Source organism: Argopecten irradians, chromosome 12 (assembly GCF_041381155.1).
Source record: "Argopecten irradians isolate NY chromosome 12, Ai_NY, whole genome shotgun sequence".
Classification (NCBI taxonomy): domain Eukaryota; kingdom Metazoa; phylum Mollusca; class Bivalvia; order Pectinida; family Pectinidae; genus Argopecten; species Argopecten irradians.
Genome location: NC_091145.1, coordinates 33,096,126 through 33,113,247, shown reverse-complemented (window position 1 = coordinate 33,113,247; position 17,122 = coordinate 33,096,126). Strand labels below are relative to the sequence as shown.

At 34.0% G+C, this 17,122-nt stretch overlaps 1 protein-coding gene across 1 annotated transcript; it reads right to left on the bottom strand.

The window, feature by feature from the left end:
• Positions 1 to 2,844: 2,844 nt before the first annotated feature.
• On the bottom strand, positions 2,845 to 16,876 carry LOC138304655 (uncharacterized). The gene is made up of 13 exons (XM_069244842.1): positions 16,758 to 16,876; positions 15,205 to 15,858; positions 14,511 to 14,614; positions 13,010 to 13,757; positions 12,668 to 12,826; positions 12,331 to 12,457; positions 11,715 to 11,921; positions 10,985 to 11,156; positions 8,509 to 8,646; positions 7,273 to 7,484; positions 6,750 to 6,899; positions 6,189 to 6,389; positions 2,845 to 5,770 (listed from the first exon to the last, which is right to left on the bottom strand). The coding sequence occupies exons 2-13, from the start codon at positions 15,822 to 15,824 to the stop codon at positions 5,594 to 5,596; spliced, it is 3,015 nt and encodes a 1,004-aa protein (XP_069100943.1). The 5' UTR covers positions 15,825 to 15,858; positions 16,758 to 16,876; the 3' UTR covers positions 2,845 to 5,593.
• Positions 16,877 to 17,122: the final 246 nt, after the last annotated feature.

Sequence of the window (17,122 nt, the reverse complement as noted above, 5' to 3'; positions counted from 1 at the left end):
ATTGACTTAAGTCATTTTTTTGTTTGTTTGTTTAATTTTGTTTTGAGAAACGCGGGCCTGGTCTCGTACCCTGAAGAAAAAGTACTCACTGAATATGCCTTTGAAATGTGATGTCGGAAGTAGTAAGTTAACGTGTGTCATACAGCAGGTAGGCTTTCCCATATCCATAGTAATATGATAACGTTAAACAGTAAACCTTCAAATGAATCCTTATTTAAGAGTAAATTGCGCATATGACATTTCAAAAACTGAAGTGAAAACAAAGATAAAATACAGCGTAAATACCAATGTTCTTTTTGTGTTATAGTTCATGGAATTTACATATCCCATGTTGGATAGTCACTTATAAACCAGTTACATGCAAGTCCTGAACACAGCTCGAGGTGTCAAGGTATAAGCAATTCCAGAAGAGTTTCAAAACACTTATATAAGAAATACATGTTTTTGTATTGAAAAACATACACATATCATTTATAGACAATATTGACAATATTCAGAATTTCAAGCTGAATATATTACAATCTTTGGAAATGATTTTTTTAAATGTATCCTGCACTATTTTTCGATAATAATATTATTTTAGGACAATATACACTGTCACGAGCAGTAAGGTATCCAAAAATCTTGTTCATGGTCCACTATACTAATATATCATGTTTTAATATCCAGTTTGTTTTAAATATTTTATGTTGGCGACTTTCTTTCAGGTAAAGAAGAGCTGATGTTTTTTATACCATATCTATTTCTCGATCTTTTTCCATTTTGTTTTGTCAGATATGCAAGAAAACACTAAATCACACATTGTAAATTCTTTTCAGTTTCTATATACAATGTATCACTAACAATCACCATTACATCCCAGTTAGCGTAAATCCTTTTGTTCTTATTGGGTTATATTTCATGGAATCTACATAATATAACCATAACTGATCTATTAGTGAGCTGTAGCCGGTTTATATTAAGATTTTGTATCACTGCCCGGTTTATATGTGATTATTTTTTGGACAGTCAATTATAAACCAGTTAGGTAAATCCTGAGCACAGCTCGAAGTGTCAAGGCATAAACAATTTCAGAAGAGTTTCAAAACACTTTTATAAGAAAAATGTATCTTGAACAACATACACTAATCATTCATAGACAATATTGACAATATTCACAATTTCAAGCTGAATGAATTTATTTTGATTTTTGAAAATACAAGTCTAGCAATAGACACTTTTTTCACAAGCGAATAATTATAGTCATTTGAATTTCCCGGTATTTGTGTATAAGCTTTCAGCAGTTCCGTTTTTATTGATTGACCATGGTCAATTATTTATCACGTGATACTTGACCCCTGTTTCACATGCGTAGGCCCCACAGAAGGGAGAACAAATTTCCAGGAGGACGCCATATTGTTTTTGTACCCTTGTTAATAATACTTCAAAAAATCTTGTAACCTGGGCAATTATACTTCAAATCAAGACCACACTCTTTTGTTCGCGGTGTACTGATGTATTGCTGAGGCAACAGCTTCAGGCTTGGTGAGTCATGTTTTATGGGGTGTCGACGTCATCATACCGTGTTTCACTCCTGTTCGCACTATATGATGTCTTTTTGGCATTTTATTTATATGCCGCACCTTTACCCGAGAAAATAACAATATGAACATATTTGCATCTAATTGGTTAAAATAAATATATGGCCATCCAAGAGATGAGCCATTTTTCGCCAATACCTAGTTGAGTCATTTTCTCTTGAGCAAACAGAGCTTGCTGGCTATACAAGTGTTGGGGAGTTGTTTTTGAAGTGAAGTGAATTTTTTTTTAATGCATCTTGCACTGTTTTCCGATGGTGATATTGCGCACTGTCACTTCTTCTGCAGCAAAGCATACACACGAGCGTGTTCTATGCTGCATGTACATATATACAATAGTGGGTGATCTTTGGCCATTTTGGATTTCAATATTTTTCCGGCATTCACTGTTATATTACATAAGCTCCTACCAGCCACATCTATTAGAATAGTTGGAGTACACGGATATCCTGTAAATCGAATGGACATATTTTTCGTATTCACAAACTCTTTGTTGGGGTTAATCAACTCACTCACATGTTACTGAGCTTACCAACACACAAATAAATATCCTGTATCGAATTTCTCTTATTATCCTAATATTTTAGCTCTTTTTTCAATCTTTAAGGTATCCAAAAATATTATTCGTGTCCCACTACGCTGATATCAAGTTTAACATTTTTGTTTTGTCTGATATGCAAGAAAACTAAATCACATATAGTAAAGTTCCTATAAGTTTCTAGATACAATGTATCACTAATTATGTAATCACCAGTAAAGACGTTGTCCTGGTAGAGCAAGGCTATGTCCATCATCGGAGGACATTTTTAAAATGAATAATATTCCTCAAGAAATGTGACAATGATAATTTTAGCGTCACCAGGATTATACGTGATGAATGCAATGGTATGGTTTACTGCCCTCATAAATATGAGTGAAAATGTTCATGTTTTACCTGTTACTTATATGACATGTGATGCATAGAACGATATATCTACACTTGCTAGGCTTGTTCACTTTACGCAAATACTAGCCGATTTCTTTACCATAACTGCATGGTAACATTGAACTTTGAACTTGCGTATGAAAATGTTCTATGCAACTTAAAGGGGCTACTTTTTTAAAGAAACATGGCTTTGTTTACATTTTGACGCAACATTACGTGTATGTTGTTGTTTTTCACAGAATTTTGGAAAAATGTAAACAATACATATATGTTTTATATTCATATATGATACCAACATTTTTTAAATTAACAATTGGATAAAGAAACGGGAAAAATATCCCGACCGGGGCGACGTGCAGTGCTGTCAAATGTAAACATTACATCTGTGTCTGTGTTCGTCCTACGATCGAGTCTTTGAAGTGGACGGGTGTGAGACCCTCTGACAGAAGTCAGTTATAAACATATCCTCTTGTCTTTGTTCTTTGAGAATTTAATCATGTGTATTATAAAACATGCACCTCTATGTTAGTAATCCAAGTGTTGACAGTTACGCGTCACCACAAATAAATTGTACCCATCGAACACAAGTGGAATTGTTCCGTCTGTAGATGGCGATGGATCTAAGCGTAGATTATATAATCACATGGCTCCCAAGGATGTAATAGCGTCAAGCCAGACGACAATCTCAAACACGTTGAGCTACTTGAACACCGGTGTTTTGAAAACTTCGGCTAACTCAAGTGTGTAAGCGTGCGTCAGCTTCGCCTCGCTGCACAAAAACGTCAATCGTATTAGGTATAAAGCTGGGTCCATACCTTGACAGGATTTCACAATCCTTTACTTGTAAAGCTGACGATGCAAGTTAATAAGTTTGCAATTGTTGTAAAAACTGACGCAAATAGCATTTATTTAGTGATCATTTATACGTTATGTACATGTGGCTTTTTTCTATTTCTTATTTTCAGATCACTGACAAGTATAATGTATGTATTCTGCATTTATGTGTGTGTAGGTATGGGTTACTGTTATGCCAATGTACCATACAAAGACCTTTAAATCTAGTTAAATTACAGTACAAATACATTATATTTCGAGGTATAAAGAACAACTAGGACATTCTATACATCTTTATTACTCTTATGTACTAAAAGCTATTTTTTATCCTTCAACCAAATTTCTGTGGCATTCAATCGTTAAAACGTCCTGCTATGAATCGTATTTAGATTTTCCTTAAAGACATTAAAAACATCCCAGTATTATGTTTTCTTGACTACAAACTAACCCGGTCAGGTGTTTTTTTTATTAATTTTTAATTTTCCTGTGTTTTAAGCAGGCCTATAAATTTTACGTATACCAAATCTATTAAATTTCAAGTTAAGAATAGTTTTATATCCTCCATGCAATTATTTCAAAACCACGACAATAAAAACAAAAGGATTTATTCATAGTTATAAGTTACTATACGAATTCGGTTTAAAACCTAAACCTATGCAACAAAGCAACCTACTACAGAAAATTAAACTTGGTTTGCGGAGAAAGAAAATTAAGCATAGTTGCTCTGGAACGAGTCTATCATTTATCAGGCTAACTGTCTTACCTCGAATGTTTACATACAAAATATTGAAAGAGGGGAGCTAACTTCATTTTTGATCAGGAATGCGCTGTGGCTGAGTTATTAAAGTAACTATTCTGACATTCCACGTTTATATATATTTGCATTTATTTGTGCAGATTGTATTATTCAAAACTTACACAAGACAGTAAAATTAAGAAATATACCGCATTTATGTTGTTCTAGAAATCGTCCATGTTGCCTTTGATTATTAAAACTGATAATTAGAATGAAATTCAAACAGGCAAATTCGTGGAATTTCCATCCCCTGCTTTCAAGACATATTGTAGGTAAACATTATTAAGGTTAGGTTTAATTATTAAATTTATTAGTTATTGTACGGAAGTGGCAGAAACTGACTTTTTTTAATTTAAGCAAAGGACCATAACTCCGCTAAATAAGGTCTGTTGAAAGTCGCGATCGAACTTGGCCGAGTCCTTAAGGCATTTAACCTTGGTACTAAGTTTGAAGAAAATTGATCAACATTTGTTACACTTATTGCCCGGAAATGACATAAAATTACGTTTTTAGTATTTCAAAGGGCCATAACTCCGCTAAGTAATGTCCATCGACAGTCGCGATGAAACTTGGCCGAGCCCTTAAGGCATTTAACCTGGTCATCAAGTTTGAAGAAAATCGGTTGACATTTGTTACAGGTATTGCACGGAAATGGCAGAAAATGACGTTATTTGTATTCAAAGAGCCATAACTCCGCTAAACAAGGTCCATCGACAGTCGCGATCGAACTTAGCCGAGCCCTTAAATCAAACATTAAACCTTGTCACCAAGTTTGAAGAAAATCTGTTTACATTTGTTATTGTTATTGCACGGAAACGAAGTGTTACAGACAGACAGACAGACAAACAGACGGACAAATCCGATTGTTTTGCTCTTGTCTTCATACACAAAGAATTTTCGTGCAGGTATCTCACTTTTCACAACACGCAAGTGGCATCGAAGGGATTTTCTATCCAGTACGACTAACACATAATCTGTCTGATGTGTGCAATGAATCTACTATTGTAATATTCCGTTCACATACCATTGGTACATTTTTCATTGGCAGTGCGAAAGTCACCATGTTGATATCGCAGTATGTCCAACGATGTGATATCACGAGTCTTAATTTGAACATCAATATATCAAGACTGGCGTAAAAAGGAACTTCGTCTCATCAACTATTGATAATAACCTTTGAACTCCTTGGCATTGGAGGCCTCCAATATGTATTTGTGTCCTAGTCAAATTTCATCGTCCCATGTTCTGTGTTTTCACTTTGCGTTCTTATGTTATTGAGAAATCTTTGATTATGTCAAATTTGGGCGAAGATATATAATACATTTAATAAATTCAACAATCTGAGTACGTGTACAGTTATGTGATAAAATGCTGCTTTAATAAACTTTCGTTTAATACTAATCTCCAAATTTCGGCACAAAGGTTAAAGGTAACTGGTATCCATAGAAATCATGACTAACTTCACATAAGGTAAAGACCGCTTTTCGGTTTGTCTGTCATTGCTGTTTTGGCTGTTTGTAACGCATGTTGGATAATGGATGCGAGGTATGGCAATGTCCGCAAACTTTGTTCTATAGATATACGTAGTCTAGCTGCCCTTCGGATATCATCATTGCACAGGCTAGATTTGTTCAGTATCTGTAAAATAAAACATATTTCTGAAAATTGGTTTTGTAGATTTAGTTTTTTTTCAAGCTAATATATTTTCATTGATACCTCGACATGTTTCTTTAAGTAAACAACCGCATGTTAAATAACAACGGTGTTCATTTACCTAATACTTAAACCTACCACATTTGAAAATGAACTTTATGTTTCACATGTTGTGTCTGTAATATTAACCTTTACACCATTAATTGCAATGATAATTTATTGTTCGATTTATATTATGTATATATATATATATGTTTTTAATATTTAATTATCTATCTTTATTTTATAATATCTTTTTTATTTGATTATTATTGTTATTACATATTTTTATTTATTTATTTATTTATTCATTTCTTTATCTTATCATTTATTTTTTGATCACACAAGTTGGATCGTTACATACATGTTCCATTCTGGTGGTACAGAACCCGATTTGGTCCAGGATACCATCGTAACGCTGCATCCGCCGTGTTGTGTGCGACATCATCACGTACACATTTTCCAACAGCACGTGGACCTCTCTAAGGAAGACAAAGTAAGACCGTATGTCCCTGCCTGTCGGAAGACCTGTTACCTCCATATGATTCTTTTTGGAATTCTTAATCTGAAGAAGAAAAACCGTGAAGCAACAGAAGAAATATCGAGTGCAGATCATACAAAAATACTACAATAAAAGTTATTAATTTTCCCATAATTCACACCAAAGATTCCAAAAGATATAAATGATAAAAAGTTCCATATCCAGAGTGTTCGAATATGCATAAAAGAGTATCCTCATTCTGCGCAAAGTAGGATTTTGCAAATATATGAAAAAATAAATAAATGAACTACAACAGAGAGAAATACATTATATGTCTTGAAAGCTTTAATTAATGGTATTTAGGAGTTTTATGTTGTCATATACTTATAGTTATCGTTAGAGTCATTACTTCAGAAGAAAAGTGGAAAAAAAGAATGTGTGTACCCTGTATGATATAGAGTTCTCGAAGTTTTTAACACGTTGTTCAATAACGCGAGTAGAAAATGTCCTTTTCCACTTAAAACGATGTGTGACACATTTGTCATAGAATCTTTTGTGCATTTGAAGGAACCTTGTGTCATATAGCGACATTGTCTGAAAATCAACAAAACAATATTGTCATTTAGCTATTTAATTATCGAATGCAACGAAGGTCCACACTATATTTGCAATTTTGAATGCAAGTAAAATTATGAGGTTTTGCAAATTTGGGAAATTGGATGATCCCTTGAAGAGAAGTTTTCAAGCGTTTTATCATCTTGCTTTCACAACAATATACTAGCAAACAGTAATACCTAATGTTAGCATTGAAAACACTTTTTGTCAACTAGGTACACGTAACAAGTGATATACAGAAATACAATATAATACCTGTACTAGTTTAGACATGGACTAATACTTTAACTCATCCATACGTGACTTTAAAACATATGAAAATCGATAACAAGTATATAATTTTCTTACGTACAATTAAACTGGTAGAATTGGTTCTACACTCCACACCATCGACATGACTAGCCCCGTCCCGGAGACACATCCAGCAGAAATTGTGAGAACATCTACAAACCATATGTGGACAGCCGCCATTTTTCTCTATTGGATGTTTGCATCTTGGACATTTCTTAACGTCGACGTAATAAATACGTGTATTAGTTGTGCCCATTTCTCCGTCGATATGGTCTATATAGATGTAATTGAAAAGAAAAAAGAAGCCATAAAAATACATTGATATTTCCATCACGTGATATCGCTATTTTCAGAAAACGACATCATATTACTTGTTCCAGCTCACAGTTCAAAATGTTCGTGTTGAGATATTTGTTTCTTTTTAAATCGTTTGCAGATGTTTTTTGTGTCTAAGGAAGTGACGGTCATTTTTTGTTAAAGACCACTTAGATACGAATGTTGGAGTTGGTGGGTATAAAAGGAGACGCTACCTGCCAAATGTAATTAAGCACGTGTCTGTATACAAAACGTATATGTATTCCACATGTTGTTCATGGTGAATTCTAATAAGAAGTGCGAGGTGCGGTTTAACAAGAAGAGTATACTTGCATAACCTCCACCAACACTGGTAAGTAGGTAGCATTTGATAAAAATAGTCGAAAAGTCTTTATACACGAAGAGACATCTGCAAACCATTTGAATTTATTATCAACAGGAAAGTTGTTTATACTTGCATTGTCATATACAAATAGACACATAACGAATATACCACAGTCTCCCAAAACACACACCACACAATACGTACAGGCTATACACCGCTACACATACACACAGGCATCCTCGATATTCCAGGGGTTCCGATCACTTACGATCTCTACACCCCTGGACTATATCATAGTAAAATTGGAGGCAACAGAACAGAACTGGTAATTTAGTCGTTTGATGTACATCAAAAGAGTCGTATAACGGTACACTGTGGTTGACTGTGTTGCTTTGATGTTAGGCGTCGCTCTCTCTGTTGTCTTCAAAGGAAATCTTTGCTGCCCTGTGATTGGTCAAATGTTTTCTGCTGAGCTGCCTTCAATTTCACTATGAGATAGTCCAGGGGTGTAGAGATCGTAAGTGATCGGAACCCCTGGAATATCGAGGATGACACACAGGCCGTCCTTACATGACCTTGACTGTCAATAGGACGTTAATTAATTAATTAACAAACACATCCAGCGTGATACCGTTTCGTTTAATGTGTAATACTTACTATTTTTTGCAAGCTGTTTCCGGTAGGTGGAATACTGTTCACATGTGGCAGGCCAGTGGATGTCCTTCTGGCAGCCAAAGCACCAAGTCCTGTCACAGTCACACAGAACAGGGACGTTGTCGTCAGTAAATCTAGTACCTATACTCAATTAGTAATACACAAAGTAAATAATGCATTAATATATCATCATCATTTATAAAAAAAATAAGTCGAAGTTGTCGTCAGTAAATCTAGTACCTACACTCAATTAGTAATACACAAAGTAAATAATGCGTTAATATATCATCATCATTTAAAAAAAAATAAGACGAAGTTGTCGTCAGTAAATCTAGTACCTATACTCAATTAGTAATACACAAAGTAAATAATGCATTAATATATCATCATCATTTATAAAAAAAATAAGTCGAAGTTGTCGTCAGTAAATCTAGTACCTATACTCAATTAGTAATACACAAAGTAAATAATGCATTAATATATCATCATCGTTTATAAAAAAAATAAGTCGAAGTTGTCGTCAGTAAATCTAGTACCTATACTCAATTAGTAATACACAAAGTAAATAATGCATTAATATATCATCATCATTTATAAAAAAAAATAAGTCGAAGTTGTCGTCAGTAAATCTAGTACCTACACTCAATTAGTAATACACAAAGTAAATAATGCATTAATATAGCATCATCGTTTAAAAAAAAATTAAGACGAAGCTGTCGTCAGTAAATCTAGCACCTATACTCAATTAGTAATACACAAAGTAAATAATGCATTAATATATCATCATCATTTATAAAAAAAATAAGTCGAAGTTGTCGTCAGTAAATCTAGTACCTATACTCAATTAGTAATACACAAAGTAAATAATGCATTAATATATCATCATCATTTATAAAAAAAAATAAGTCGAAGTTGTCGTCAGTAAATCTAGTACCTATACTCAATTAGTAATACACAAAGTAAATAATGCATTAATATATCATCATCGTGTAAAAACAAACAGGTCGACGTTGTCGTCAGTAAATCTAGTACCTATACTCAATTAGTAATACACATTGTAAATAATGCATTAATGTATCATCATCACTTATAAAAAAAATCTATGTCGAAGTTGTCGTCAGTAAATCTAGTACCTATACTCAATTAGTAATACACAAAGTAAATAATGCATTAATGTATCATCATCATTTATAAAAAAAAATCTATGTCGAAGTTGTCGTCAGTAAATCTAGTACCTATACTCAATCAGTAATACACATTGTAAATAATGCATTAATATATCATCATTTATAAAAAAAATCTATGTCGAAGTTGTCGTCAGTAAATCTAGTACCTATACTTAATACAATTAGTAATACACAAAGTAAATAATGCATTAATATATCATCATCATTTATAAAAAAAAAATCTATGTCGAAGTTGTCGTCAGTAAATCTAGCACCGATATTCAATTAGTAATACACAAAGTAAATAATGCATTAATATATCATCATCATTTATAAAAAAAAAATCTATGTCGAAGTTGTCGTCAGTAAATCTAGCACCGATATTCAATTAGTAATACACAAAGTAAATAATGCATTAATGTATCATCATCATTTATAAAAAAAAATAAGTCGAAGTTGTCGTCAGTAAATCTAGCACACATAATCAACAAGTAATACATAATGTAAATAATGCATTAATATTGCATTAATGTATCATCATCATTAATTTAAAATAATTCATGTCGAAGTTGTCGTCGGTTAATCTAGCACCTATGATAGTAATGATTAATGCATGGCTATATTATATAAACCAAATTATCATCAACAATTATAAAGAAATGTTTTTTAAAAAGTGAATGATATTGACAAAAAACAACTCGATGGGATAAGACAGCAGACATTGCCTATGTAGATCATCTCCCTAACTGACATAAATGATAATGGTTGATATGTAAGTGGAGGAGATTTTGACACACATCAACTGGAAAACAGCAAACACGAAAAAACGATCGGAGAACAAAAGGGTATCTCCATATACTTTGTATAGGTGCAACTACGTTAGACTCAAATCTGGCCGAACGATATTACTTAATTCCAGATGTAAACATCAGATACGCGATTTATAGATTTAAAAGTAAATGCTAGTTAACAGGGTAAAGGCAGATACCTCATGATGTGTCCATGCATGAGGCATGAGTTCTCAAGCTACAGTAATTTAATTTAACTTTTTTTTTTAAATATTTGGCAGTTTTGAAGTTATGAAGAAATGCTTTAAAAATGTTAAAATTTGAATATCAATCTAAAACAAATGACAATTCAATTTCCTTTGCCGTTCTCATAGCTATAGTGATTAAAAATAAAATTGAAAATTTCGGGTATGTGAGACTTCCTTTGCCGTTCTCATAGCTATAGTGATTAAAAATAAAATTGAAAATTTCGGGTATGTGAGACTACTAGAATTAACAAAGTTGCTATGGTAAATTGTGACTTACCGGTACTTATCACTTTGGCTACTTTGTGACAGGACGGAGAAGGACACCAATGCCATAGCTGGGAACTCTCCAACAGTCGCTCCTTTTTCCTGCTCATCCATTGGTTAAACAGGTCACATGACACGAGAATACGGACCAATATTTGATCAATGTATTCTCTACATTTGAAGGCCTTTTCACACAGAAAAAAAAGTTATACAATGTTTTCAAATGCATATCGAAATTATGAGGAAACCTATAAACGATTATTTAAAAAAAAACCAAAAAAACATCAGTATATATGGGTATTAATTTGCTCAGCCGTATCGCCCATCCATTTCAAGATAATAAGAATGCGAACATGTGCATATTCATGAATAAATATTTTATGGTACTCAATTAAATGATAATAAATACATGTATATGTATAACCATTATATATTCTAAATAAATTCCGAAAATTTAAAAAATCATTTACAACGCTCATTATTAAATAAAATATGTTTATGGACAACAATAAGTGTTGATGAGACGTATGAACTAGCTGAGTTTAGTACTTGCCCTTCAACTAATAATACTTTCTTATCGGTTTTTTAGGGTTAGAAATATGTGTTACACTATTAAATTCCAATCTCAGTGCCAAAGTAAACCTATGTTACCTATATTCCTAATTTATATCTACCTACATTCCTAATTCATATCTACCTACATTCCTAATTCATATCTACTTATATTCCTAATTCATATCTACCTGACATGGGATATCGTTTGCCCCCTCCTTAATCCTTGTGATGATATGAAGTCGCCAACACTCAATACAAAAGTAGTGTTGACATGTCAACAGGATGAAACCGTCTGCTTGAGGGCTGTGGGATTCGCAAAGACAAGTTTCACAGACGCTAGGCTGAGAGGATATTGGTGGCATCTCGACTAGTTCAAATGACTTCATGATATCGTCCTGTATAGGAAAAGGAAACAAGACGCTAATTTACGAATATCCTTATACAGTAAAACTTCGAAACAAATTCAAATGCACGGTTTGCTTATTTTTATCTATACTTCTTTAATAAGCGTAAAACGGATTGACATATAACGAATTATCTGTTGATACGGAGTAATTCCGCAGTCTCGTCAAGTCAAATTTACGTTTGTAACCTTTTTCATGCCATGTTTTCTGCAAATGCTGATTGAAGCCTCATTTCAAAGTGACATTTGGGGCAAAACAGGGAAATCGGTCGACAAAGAGACCTTTTCCCTAAAGACTAAAAGTGGTTGATTGACTAAATAGTAAATCCCTTATAAACGTTTAAAGCGGCGACTTCAATTGTTTTGCTGAAATTATCATACGATGAAAATAATGTTGATACCTGGTGACTGATATCGTCTGAAAGTAGAGTGTCGTATGCTTGCTGTACAGACTTAACATGAAACCGAGCGTCTGATATTGTAGAAGTCAAATGTCCTGTAGGCAGGACATGACAATCTTCCATTGTGCTGAAAGGAAAAAATATGTTATAAAGGATACATACCAACATTTAACATAAATGCTGAACTCGAAATCGATCCATAATACATATACTTGTACGTGTACTATTTGTACTGAGCGTAGATATCATGTGCAAATAATAACAACACATGTACCCGTAAATATTTCAGTAGGGATTGCTTTATAAAAAAAGTTTATTTTCATTTTAACCAACATACCGATTGTGATCCAGAGTCAGATTCGTGAGTGCCTCCTTCGCTATTTCAGTTATCTGGTTCAGCGACAGCGTGGAAGCGTCCACCTGTGTCAATTTGGAGTTCAAGTCCTCCGCTGGCATTTCAGAAACTGTTCCGTCACATTCGAATTGCACTTTTATCCTAGATGAATAAAGATGTAAATTTTGAAATGTGTTAATATTTCAACATAACCATTTTTCTCAAGCAAATACTTGTCTCTTGATACTTTACATGTGCTAGACAATGTGAAACTAGCGCTTTGCATGCAGAAATTTCCTTTGGTGCTGTTAATTACGCGAAATATACACATGTATAGATATTTACCAGTATTCTGACCGATCCGATGTTGACCATCCACACCGCTGCCATAGCATTACCAGAGCATTTTGTACTCCCGTCCTTATCGTAACACAGATTTGCTGAGGGATAGAATCACTAAGTTGGACATCAAATTCACTGAAAGTAGACATCATGTCCTGGACACTTTCCTTGTCAATGACACAGCAGCAGTATTGACTTTCTAGGTCAAGGTCGTTCCATGAATGAAAGGTCACGTCATTTTCGTGGCCAGATACTTCATCTTCTTTATCATTCACTGGTTGATCTATGTTTTTGTTTATATTGCACTGCTCTTTTTCAACTTCCACTGGAGCCTCAATATATACGATATTGCTCTTTCTTTCATCTCGATTTGTATGGCTGTCAATTAACGTTTTATAATCTGTTTGCCGGTTATGATATTTCCCTCTGCTGTCGTTGCATTTAGACAATAGACTTTGTTTTGAATGCTTTGTCGCGATAAAAAATAAATCACCAAAAGTAAGTGGTCGACGTTCTCTAACGAATCCTTCATCGTTTTGAGGCATTTCCTCATAAGTTGTGTTAAGTTCATCACCACTGTCGACAAACACCCCTGATTCCTTGGTATATCCGGAGAGTATTTGGCGTTTCTCGATATTGTCTATCCCTTTGTAGTATGCCTGTGCCCATGGTTTTGATCGACCACCTTTGGTTTTCCAACGTTTTTTCACTTCCTCTCCTCTTCTTTTAATATTATACCCAGATCCGTGACCTACAGTATTATGATTTGCACTTTCCTAAACTTCGTCTATATTTACAATCAAAGTCATTTTCGCTGTCTTCTATTGAAATTGATCAATCATATGTAGAATATGTTTTATACAAACAAATGTGCATGAAATAGTTGGATGATATACGCTACAGTATTGTTGAAGGCGAATAAATTGTAAGGAATAGCGAGAAATGTATAGTTTATTACTGTTTTAAAAATCGATGGTGAGAAGTATAGTTCGAATAGGCGTTTTAAAAATCGATGGTGGGTAAATATTCTCCCTGTGAATTAGTATCACAGAAAAAAACACCTTGGAATTTTATCTACGCGAAAACAAAAACTATGCTAAACTGTACATATGAACTGTGCTTTTTTGATATTCCGTCCGTATTGGATAATATTTACTTAGCCATTGAGGGTATCGGATTCTCATCATTTGCAAACAACTTTTTCTTCTTAGAAGTATGAACAAAAGATACGGCCAATCAGAAATTCGGATTTGGTTTGAAACCAAAAACAAACATTGTATAGCTGGTTATTTTCGCGGACTATTCTTTTGGAAATTTGATCTAAAAACGAGAATTTTCGGGTTATGGAATTAAGCGTAGATATCATTCAACCCTTTTTTCATTATTTCGCGGATCTAATTTTCGCGATCATAGCAATGTGCCGCTAAACATCCTCGCGACAATAACCGGCTATACGGTAATATCGTTATACATATTATACAATGTACTTCGTCTGATGTTTTACCTCTGGTCTGAGGACATTTACAGTATCTATTGAAGACGTCAGGATAGTGGATCTCATACCGGATCTCAGGCACGTTGACGTGATGGTAGTCGCCCTCCATGACTCTGGATCAGAAAATATCACTTTCCTCAACCGTAAGATGAATTCTGAGTGCAGCTAATGATATGCTGTAAATCAATTTCTTTCGCTTGAGATTTACTTTCGCGAATTTCGCGATTCAAGTAATCTCCCCAAATTGATACCTACCGATACTGTAGCAATGATACTGATAGGAATTTCCAGTCAAATCTTAAATCCGCGAATATTAACCTTCGCGAACTTTTAAAAAAAATGAAAATTTAGTAGCTGCGAAAGGAAGTTGATTTACAGCAAACCTTACGTTGCCTATTTTAGTAAGTGTTCCTTTCAGAATACATCCAAACCAAAATAATTCAATATTAGTTTAAGAAAATTAAGATCGACAAGATCGAAATTATTTAGTAATGCCTTATTAAAATACCATCTTCTTCATCTCTGTTTCACCGTTCCATTACACGGCATTGTTTATTAATTTGTTTTGCAAAGATGCATGTAATGAAATTAAAAAGAAAAACCGATGCATGCCCATCGCTATAGTACATCAATGTATGTTTCTTTAATACTAATGCCAATAATTTACAAAATAAAGAACATATTGTATTCTGAAACTACTTACTGCCTGAAGTAATAATCCCTTCGCCTCCAACAGTATTCGGGATCAGGCCGTGTCACCATCCTCTGAATTCCTCTTGTATGGCACTTGTGTGGTCGTTGAGGCGTGGTCCTGGCACCAGGCGTTGACACTTTGTCGGTTTGATGACAGTTTAATTTGAGGTCGGTCAGAGACGATACCTTGCTCTTTGGGTACATGTGATGAACTGTGTATTTGCTATCGTGGTAAGACAATGTACTGGCCTTAACCTCAGCATCGAGGGAATAAATAGTTCCATACCGAAAAGGAACTCTAGATCGCTCGTGCATTACCAGTCTGAATTCTAAGTCTTCTAACTCTCCACTGTCAATTGCTTCAATAATCCTTCCTGGTAATGTCCACCTCTTCCTCTTGTTGAGAGAATATACCTCACGATCCACACTATAATTCCTGTTAACCTGCATTTCACCGTCAGGTAAATAATGTTCCAAAGAATTGTTGACTTCTATCAGTTTGTCGTCATCGCGTCCATTACTAAAGATGAACTTATATATTTTTCCAGTTTCTTTGGCATTTTTATTGCGGCACAGATGACAAAATGTGTTACCTTTGTTGTAATCATATTTGCTTTTCTTTAGAACCATTATGCTTGCCAAGTAGATAACGGGAAAATATTACCTACAACGTGCAAGAAAAATGTCATATATTACACAGAAAGGGTTTGAAATAAATTTGTAATACATTCTGTAAGTTTATTTTAATTACATAAACATAAGCTCCTCTACACCGGACTCCGACCTAATGCATATTACATGTAATTAAAGGAAAGCTTTGCAAGATAATACTCTGAAAGGTTGAATTTCTCCCAATAAAAACATTTGATTACATACTACATTACATACTGATTAAAATCTATATCAATACATATTAATTGAATACTGCCATAAGTAGTAAAACCCTTGAAACGCCTTGTCTCATTGTTTACCTTCATGCACGTACACCTCTGGTTCTTGGCTAATCGATGTTTATTAGGATTATAGCTTCATATCCCCCACAAACTATCGGTCAATTTTAAATACAAATATTATAATAAGTATTCTAATGAACTGTATATTAGTATACGTGTAAACATTATCATTGATGAAAAATAATCGATTTATTATTTAAAACATTACTTCTCCACGACAATCAAGGATCTTCCTAAGAAGCACAACGTTCACAAATAGAACTGTCAGAGTATGGAAAGTCTTTCTGGAGATGTTATATCTGCTAAATTATTATATACACGTTCAAGAATTGGTTATATGGAAGCTCGAAAATCAATTAATTGTATAAGGCAGCCATAAGACGAACTTTATATACAATAAAGTCTACTAATATTAGGTTTCCGAGCCTCTTCTTAGATTGTTTACATTATGTTGACACAGTGAATGTAAGGATCGACAACTCGGAGACGAGAATACACGTCTCGTATGTATATCTATATGTGTGAGGTAAATGTGTGTATCTATGTGGTATAAACCATCATACAACCATTCAATGTGACGTTCATACTAAAATTACTGCAGTTAACCTACCTGTCACTCGTAATCCTGCTGAATCTGTCAGTTTAGTTCATTGAAACCGTGTATATCCTCTATCGGTTTGTTTACATCTGGTTGTGCAATTTACCTCGTGACAGGACTTGTTTACATCACGTGACTTCCACACCGGGTATATACAAAATGTATACACAATGATCTAGTACAGGTAAATTCATTCGTATGATAAAGAAAGTTGTCAAATAAACCCGGTAATGCGGTTGATATACCTGTCAAACTCAATAATGAAATACAATTTTGGGCATTAAATAGATGGAATTATCATTGAGATTCGTCTGAAACTGGATAATAAAATGAAGCAATAATTATCCCTAATTACCAGGACATACATGTATAATGGT

What these genes read in the sequence shown, in the direction of transcription:
- LOC138304655 (XM_069244842.1), bottom strand. Translation starts at nt 15,824, where the DNA reads ATGGTTCTAAAGAAAAGCAAATATGATTACAACAAAGGTAACACATTT. An exon ending in AGGGATTATTACTTCAGGCA is followed by an intron (nt 14,615 to 15,204) that starts GTAAGTAGTTTC and finishes TTTCTGATCCAG; the next exon opens with AGTCATGGAGGGCGACTACC. An exon ending in GTACCACCAGAATGGAACAT is followed by an intron (nt 5,771 to 6,188) that starts GTATGTAACGAT and finishes TTTATTTTACAG; the next exon opens with ATACTGAACAAATCTAGCCT.